Consider the following 9,020-nt stretch of genomic DNA (forward strand, 5'->3'; position numbering starts at 1 on the left):
TGATCAGCTGCCTCCTGCATGCCCCACACTGGGGATGGAGCCTGCAACCTGGGCATGTGCCCTGAACGGGAATCGAACCATGACCTCCTGGTTCATATTCAACACTCAACCACTGAGCCACACTGGCTGGGCTGGATATTTTATTGTTTAAACGAACTAATTTTACTTTTTTGTAAAATGTATGAAATATGCAGCAACAAATAGCTTATATCAGTGGTTCTCAACCTTCCTAATGCCGCGACCCTTTAATACAGTTCCTCATGTTGTGGTGACCCCCAATTTCATTGTTACAAATTGAACATAATTAAAGCATAGTGATTAATCACAAAAACAATATGTAATTATATGTGTGTTTTCCGATGGTCTTAGGCGACCCCTGTGAAAGGGTTGTTCGACCCTCAAAGGGGTCGCGACCCACAGGTTGAGAACTGCTGGCTTATATCCATGGAGCCATACACATATTTTTAGGCCCTACGGCAAACAGACTTAAGTTAATTTGATGGCTTAGTTGGGGATCTTTTGTTGAATAATAGTAGCCTCCAACAAGGAAAGCCAGATGGTAACTACCTGCATTTCAGACTGAACTCCAAAGCACTGCATCACAGACAACCCCCAACAGCTGCCCCTTCTCCTCCTCTGTGCACCGATGAACTCCATGCATTTCCCAGCCTTCCACGTGACCATGTGCGACCTGGCACACAAAAACCTCTCAACAAGCCTTCTTTCTCCTTACCTTCCATGACACCTTGGTGGCCCGCTGTAAAGATGGGCACATGACAACATGGAGATATTAAAGACACCGTTTGGAGGAGACCAGCCCAAGCTGCCCAACGAGGAACATTCACTTCAGACTTGGACTAAATGAAGAACATGTTCTGCGTCAAGCCCCTGAGGTTTGGAGCTGTTTGTTCCAAGCACCTTGCTGAGGCAGATGGGTCAATAGTCCAATGGCAGGCCCAGCAAACCAGCTGGCAGGACCAGCAAATGAGCCTGCCGTCTGTTAGGTGAGGGACATGCAGGCCTGCGTGGAGTGCTAGCCCAGCTGCAAGGCAGCCCCTGCTGGCCTGGTTGCAGTCTTATTTTTTGCCCCTGTAAAAATCGAAGGGAATGTATAACCTTCCCAGCTAATCCCACATTTCACCAATGAAAATGTTATTTCTACCATGATTTGTGCTAATTGACAAACCCTCTGGCTTGGATTTTTGATAACATCCCTTAAAGTATTTTCCCAGCCACCTTGAGAGTGGACTTCATTACAAAGTTCTTCAAACAGTAGCTACCCAGCCCCGGGGGGGGGGGGGGGGGGGGGGCGTGGTTCCTAGCTAGCAGGTAGGAGAAGCTGGAAGCATTTAGCCACAGGCACAGCACAGTCACCCACCGAGAGATTAAAATAGATGTAAACTCTTATGCTGGAGCTATTTTGTCTCCTGGATTATTGCAAGTATTAATTAAGCACCCTTAGGGTAGAGATTAAAGTAATTCACACAGTGACTGTTTATACTGAAGTATTTAAAAAATAAATCACAAACAATAGAACAGGCGTCTCATTCACAGCCATCATCCAATTTACTTATGTCTCTGCTCACCCTAAGAATTACAAGCAAAGGATCATGGGATCTATTCCTAAGTGTAAGATTAGATCAATAAAATTAGCCATCTGTCCAAGGAAGGTTTTAAACTCAGGTTGTCTTTAAGTATTATGTTTCCAACTGTCCAGATGTTACGGAAAAGTGCCTGCTGATACAACTCCTTCCGCACAATGTAAACCATTAACGGGCTAATATAAACGTATCGCACCAAGAAAAATAAATAGCGTTAGCATTGCATTACATCTGATTCAAGATTTTGGATGCCCTGTCAGCAAACACAAGTGTTAAGATTTAAATTGCCCGGATCTGCAGAGTCAGACGAAGACAGAATCTTCCAGTGTCTTCAGGGGAGTGGAGAACGAAGAGAATGGAAATGAGATCAAAGCTTTAGAAAGTGTGTCCTTGCTTGTTCCGGTTGGCTAAGGTAATAATAATTACTATGATTGTTGTTAGATAAAAATACCCTATCTTTTTGTACCATTTTAGCTTTGAAAGCACTAGTCTGCTTTATTTCCTTTGATGCTGAAAATAAGCTGGTGGGGTTTTCTGGGGTAAGTGGGGGATTTTTTTCAAAGCTGAGAAAATGCAAGAATCATTAATAGAAAAAGGAAGAACCACTGGGTCTTTATCTTTCTACATCACAGGTAGGGGCTCATGAATTACTCCTATTGACTGATTAATGAGCAAACATGGGCCATTTCTTAGCTTTCTAGCTCTGTTGAAATTTTCACCAACCCTCAGTCACACATCAGCCTGGGTAATTCTCTCCCCCACCACCACCACCACCACCACACCCTGCAAAACTTGCCCAAGACAATTACTAGGCAGAAATCATCCATCACCCTTGGGGTTACTGGTTCTCAAAGAAATCCATTCACGCAAGACCACACACTTGGCAGCCATATTCTCCAAATTAAAAATCAAGGCACGCGGTCCTTGATTTGTCAACGAATTTATCTGGAAACTTTTACAACTCAGTACAAATTAAATCACATGCAAGCAATCATACATTAACATGTATGTTAAAGGATAAAAGTGCATGACTTCCTAAGTGCCTGTGTTTATCAGTCACCATGCCTGAAACACAGTCTTTCCGTTACACCTAGCCATTCAGGTTTTTTCCCCTGTTTACTGGAAGATTAAACAATCCCTGTTTCATAAATATTGCCTTAAAGCTTCAGGCTTCTAACCCTTTTTAATGCCTTGGTACAGGTACTGCCTCATGTAATCTTCCTTTGGACCTTAAATGGTAGCTTCTTTCATTATCCTATTTTGACAGATGAGGAAACTGAGGCTTACAGAGCTCATACAGCTTGCTCTCTGTCACCAAGTCACCAATAAAAAATAGTCAGAACTTGAACCCAAATGTGCCGAATCTCAGAGTCGGTGCTCTCTCCCAAGCCTTCCTGCTCAGCCAGCAGAAACCAGCCATGGAGGCAGGGAGACGAGCTGGGGGGGTGGAGTGGGCCTGAGGGAAGTGGGGAGGAGAGGTTGGTTAGATACAGCTCTGCATGGCTTTTTGTTAATGCTGCTGCGGGGTTTCCCTCTTCTCTCCATGACTGGGATGGGGAAGCCAGGTGAGTAGGAGGAGGGTCTGCTCGGAAGAGATATCCCTCAGGAGCCTCCGGGAGACCACTGGAGTCCCACATCCAGCCTTCAGAACACCCGCAAGGAGTCTAAGCACAGGGCTGCCTGGTTACAGTACTGGAGACTGTCGGTGGGGTACAGAGTGCACTGAGGAAGGGAGGCAGTGGGAGGAGCCCAAACTCTACTTTGTCAAGTCTCAAGGTGTGGACTTCAACCTACATGCACCAAGTCACCGGAGGTTCCTGTCAAAAAGGCAGATGCCTGGGACGCACTCCAAGAATTCTTACCCACATGGAAATTACTTGCTTGGGTCAGAGGCCTGAGACCTTCTGAGGTCAGAGACCTACTCTGAACCAGCTTTGGAAGGTGCGCCCTCTGCTGGCAGCACTTTGATTTGACTTTCACCTGAGTGTCTATCCCTCCCCCCATACCCCATTCCTCCACCCATCACCCCCACTGGGTTTCCCCATCCCGTGAGATCAGAGGTTCTTCCAGGTGGCAATGGCTTCCAGCTCATTCCATAAGGCTGAGGCCACACTCTGGGGTCCTTCTTCAAAACAGAGGTCCCCAACCAATCGAATCAAAGATGGGTCTGGGGGTTTCCCCTACAACTACGTTGTGGGCTCTGTAATATCTCCTCCTCCTTTTCCCTTTTTCCCATTCCTCCACCCATCACCCGCACTGGGCTTCCCCATCCCGTGAGATCAGGGATTCTTGAAGGTAGCAATGGCTTCCAGCTCATTTCATAAGGCTGAGGCCACACTCGGGTCCTTCTTCAAAACAGAGGTCCCCAACCAATCGAATCAAAGATGGGTCTGGGGGTTTCCTCTACAACTACCTTGTGGGCTCTGTAATATCTCCTCCTCCTTTTCCCTTTTCTATCCCTAAAACAGCAGGTGCACTTCCGATCCCTGCAGCATGACATGCTGCGACTGAGACAAGTGGCAGGGGTCTTGGCCAGCTCCAAAGACCTGTTGCAACAAGACATTACGTCATTCATTTAGTTGATTGGGAGAAACGACAGTCCTGCTGGCCGAGTGGGTGAGGCAGGAGAATACAGAATATCATAGGCTAACCCTGTGTGAGCCAAGGCCCCATCTCAGCCTCAAGACGCTCGAGTCGCTGTCTTCCAGAAATCTAGTTCTGACTCACTGGACCACATTTGAGCTATAGTAACCCGTGAACAGATGGACAACTGGTCCCCAAAGAATTCTAAGGCTATGAAAGCCCTGGCTCAGGGTAAGAAACAAAGACAAAAACACCACTCAGTTCTTTCCTGGCCAAGTCACTCTTGCGTGAGAAAGAATTCTGAGAAAGAAGTACTGCCTCATGTTTTACTACATTTACCCCTGACCTTGACTTCTCTGTCCCTTGACCTCTTAGAGAACCAAACCGGGGAGGGGAGGGAGGAAGAGAGGGGGTGAGAGACAGAGAGAGCAAGAGAGAGAGAGAGAGAGAGAGAGAGAGAGAGAGAGAGAGAGGACTGGGCTTCTTCTAGGGATTAGATATGATGAAGGGCATGAGGGCTGATGGAATGAAGGGTAAAAGGAAGGTACTTCTGCTGTGGTCCTGAACTGACCAAGTGGCCAGGTGCTGGGGATGTACACACAGGAACACCTCGGAGATGTGCAGCTTCGGTTCCAGATGACCTCAGTAAAGCAAATATTGCAATAAAGCGAAACACAGTGCATATAAAAGTTATGTTTACACTGTACTGTAGACTGTTAGGTGTGCAGTAGCGTTATGTCTATCAAAAAACAATGACATTTTTAAAAGTCACTAAAAAAGGCTAACCATCATCTGAGTATCCAGTTAGTTGAAATCTTTTGGCTGGTAGAGGATCTTGCCTTCAATTGTCTCGTAAAAAAACACAATATCTGCGCAGCACAATAAAACGAGGGGGAGCATGGTTGGTTGGAAAGGGAGAAGGAGGGACATTCAGAAGAGACGAGCCTCCTCCGATCCTGTGCTTTGTGCTTTGGGAAGGAGATATTTTTGTCCAATTTTACAGAGAGAAATACAAAGGGAAGTACAAAGGTAAAGATTAGAAACCTGCATCTCCCTGAGGATGACTGTGGAGCCCCTGGTCCTCCAGGGAAAACCTCACATTCTGAACCCTAACCTGACCTTGATCCACTGACCCTGGGACTGGGACGTCAGGCAAACCGGAAAGGAGGACGGAGGGCCGGACCCTCGGGCGGTCCTCCAGCCCAGAGAGTTTATCGACACGGAGAGGTACCAATCTGCCTTACGGAGCTGGTGTGGCTGGGTGTGTGCTGGTCCAGCAGGTGCGTCTGGACTTCCCTCCCCCTCTCCCTGCCCCACATCAGAAGGCTCAGCTGCACTTCTCCGTGAGACTCAACGTAAGGGAGAAGTGCCAGGGACCACTCAAGAGGGCCTGGGACGAGTTCAAGTTTCAGCGTCTGTTAACTTGCACCGTCCCTTACCCACCCTCAGCCCAGCTGTTAAATAGCGCTTTGCATTTCCTTCCAGGTCTACGATTCTAATTTGTAATCTGAAAAGGAATGAAGGACATCCGATAAATGGCATTTCCAAGTCATGGGGAAAGGACGGAGTCCTGGCGATCTTCAGAAGTCCCTTTTCTACCTCCAGGTACTCCAGTGGGCTCTCTAGCCCCGCCCAAGCCTCAGCCCCCAGGAGTTCAACGAGAGAAAGCAAGGTTACAGCCTGATTCTTGTGGATGAGGTCAGTAGCTTCCAGAACTCCCTAGTGGTATCTTTCACATTCTGTTATCTTTGGGGGCCTGGGTGCAATCCCAGGTACAAATGTTTAACAGCATTCAACAGGCTCCCAACAGAGCAGCAGGGGTAACCCCCTGCTGGGCTCTGTCTCTTGGAGGCCCCCGTCCAGCCAAGAGGCAGACCCTCCGTGCCAGGCCGCACACTCTGCCCAGGAGCTGCTGAGAACTGTTTCTGGTCCCAAACATCAGAGCCTGAATTCCCATACCCCCACTTACTAGTTGTGACCTTGGGGGAGATACTGAATGTCTCTAAGCCACAATTTCATCTTTAGCTAAACAGGGGCAATCATGGTACCCACCTCACAGAGCTGTTGGGTTGATCAAATACATCTGTATGTGTCAAGTTCTTAGAACAGTATAGCCAGCACTTAGTTAGAGATGATTATTTAATTTGACTTAACTTGGAAACTGTCATTTCTTGTTTTTCTCGGAAAATGCAGAGGTTCCTTTATTAATGTTCAGTTACAGAAGATGAACTGTCTTGGGGTGTCTCGAGAGAAGGTGCCTATGTTGGACCCAAATTAGACTCATAACTGAAGCTGCTACTTGGTTTTTTGTCACCAGATGTAGGTGGGATGGAGATTTTCAGGTTGATTCTGAATACAAGGATTCTCCAGCAAAGCTGGGCTTGTCAAAAGTAGATTCCACAGTGTGAGGTGACAGACAGGGCCACCAAATAAAACAGGACTGCTCCATCTACACGGTGGCTACACTACCTTCAAAGTACTGCCCACAACCCAATTTCTATTAGGGAAACACGGTACAAAGAATTTCCATATGGATCCTAGCAGGACTTGCTGGTGTCTGGGGAAGATTATAAATTAGCTGGTTGCTGTTCACATCAGAGCCTAACGGGCACATTCAGTTTTTAATCTGGACCAATTTTCCGGATCAAAAACCGGTCTTTCCAAGGGATGTAAATGAGCCCAGGAGGAAATTTCCCCCGCCCTGAATTTTATAAAGTAGCTGTCATTTTAATCTGAGCAGCCAACCTGAAAGCCAGTGTCTGGATAAAATTATAAGGTAATGAAACATTTGTCTAAGCTGAGCATAGTCCAAACGCTCCTTCTACCCCAAATTTGATGTATTTAAGACGCTAACATGTTTAACAGGTGGAGTTTCCACTACCAAAACCCCATCCATGCTTCAGATAAAACCAAAGAGACATCTTCGTGGCATGAACAACAGAATGAGGCTCTGAATGAACCAGGTAGGAAGTATTTCTAGGAGAGGAACTACAGAAAATACCAAAGGAAATATGATGAATCATTTGAGCAGTTTTATACAGCAGGGTTTTGTAAAATGCTTTGTTTTAAAAATCTGCTTCAATGCTGAAAATCCTTAAAAGAAAATCGCATATACTGTTGATGTTTAAGAACTACAGATAGAACTATGCATTATTCAAAATTGTGAGTAGATGGTTTTATGTGAATAAATAAACCCGGAGAATGTAATTGATCATGATGTGGTTACCTAAGGAGGAAAGTTAGAAAGTGGCCCTTCTCTGAAATCCTGGTAGATGTATGTATGTGTGCATGTAAGAAAAGAAACGAACATAATATTACGTTGGACGGCCGCTATTATCTTCAGGATGAATTGAACAGTGGAAACAGGGAAATAGAATAGCTCACATTTTAAGTATGCTGCAAATTATGATAATGTTCTCCATTCCAAGGCAGGTAGCAAGGTGATAACAGATATAGTCTGAAGAGTGAGGGTGTCTCCCAGCGCTGAATAGCAACAAGTCATATAACCAAAAGGAGAGATCCTTGAACAGCGAATATATTTAAGCAGCCATATGGGAACCTGCCAAGATTATTTCCTCTGCCCTCTGATGAATTTGCCCTGGTTTGTCTCTTATAAAAAAAACACTATTTGTGAAGACAAACTGAACTTTCTGCAAAGTTTTGCAGGCTGCATTCAAATAAAGTTATATTGTTTTCCATTGTTCATAAGGCATAATTAATCCCATAAGACAACCTTGCTTACAAAGTAAACTAAGAAAAAAACAGATTTTCCAGAATTCTAAATATAGTGGCAGAGAAAAAAAAAATAAAAACCGTTTTTCGGGGCAAACAATGGTTAGAACTTCGTTGCTTAGAATGTTCTACTCGGAATAATCTCACAACACAGGCCAAATCAAAGTAAACAAAATACAGGAAGACTTTTTACGGGTGAAACTAGAGGAAATGCAAGTTATTATATTCGGAGTTCTCTCCAATTCCTTCTAATAGTCTACAACCCTGACACTTGGGTTGAAATCTTAGAGCAAAGGCAGGAGTTCAAAACAAGATGAAATTCTGAGAAAGCATCCTCAGTCAGAGTGGAAGAGAATCCTAACATTAACCGCCACATCCCTACTCAGTGCGTGGGCAGGACCAGGGATGGGCAGGGGGGACTCCAGGCAGGCAAACCTTCAGACACTTCACAGGAAATGGCTGGGCTCTGGACAATATGAATTCAATAAGATGTTTGGAGACACAGGAGGAGCTGTCTGCCTCTGCACAGTTGCAATCCTCTGTAATTGAGACAGCATGATCGCTAGCCCCGCTCTCAGGTCTCTGGGATCAAATGCAGAGCTTTCCACCTCTACTGTGCCTGCATAATAGATCATTCTTTTAACAAACAAATATCCCTGGAACCCCCACCCCTCGGGCTGGGGACAGGGGTGGGGGCGGCTCATGTCTTTTCTCAGCCCGGGGCAGCGATGAACCCAGTTAAACTGGCGCTGGTGAGGGGAGAGAGAGGCGGTGTGTGGACCGCTTCGCGTCCTCACCAGGGACCGGGACCAGGACCTGGGCGCTCCGCCCGGGAGGCCCCACGGGCGCGCAGAGCGTGTTACCTGGTTTTCGGCGAGCTTCCCCAAGCAACACGGAGCCGGACTGGAGGCTGGAAGCCAGGAGCAAGAGCCGGAACAAGATGCCTTGGATTAAATCCATTTCCCCGCCGGCTCCTGCAAAGTTTCACCAAGTCCCGGGCGCACAGAAAAAGGGCGTCTCCTGGGGGGGCGAGTGGGACGCCGGCCCCGCGGACCCCCTGGCGGGGGTGAGGGGGTGAGGGGGTGAGGGGCCGAGGGAGCCAGA

General features: G+C 46.6%; 1 protein-coding gene across 1 annotated transcript in view; it reads right to left on the bottom strand.

The window, feature by feature from the left end:
* Positions 1 to 8,998, bottom strand: part of EGFLAM (EGF-like, fibronectin type III and laminin G domains) — a 144,457-nt gene extending 135,459 nt beyond the window's left edge. The window contains exon 1 of the mRNA XM_005872576.2: positions 8,780 to 8,998. Coding sequence (XP_005872638.1) covers positions 8,780 to 8,876 — 97 coding nt within the window. The 5' untranslated portion in view covers positions 8,877 to 8,998. The remainder of the gene's footprint in view (positions 1 to 8,779) is intronic.
* Positions 8,999 to 9,020: the final 22 nt, after the last annotated feature.

The sequence above is a fragment of the Myotis brandtii genome, unplaced genomic scaffold, assembly GCF_000412655.1.
Source record: "Myotis brandtii unplaced genomic scaffold, ASM41265v1 scaffold384, whole genome shotgun sequence".
Classification (NCBI taxonomy): domain Eukaryota; kingdom Metazoa; phylum Chordata; class Mammalia; order Chiroptera; family Vespertilionidae; genus Myotis; species Myotis brandtii.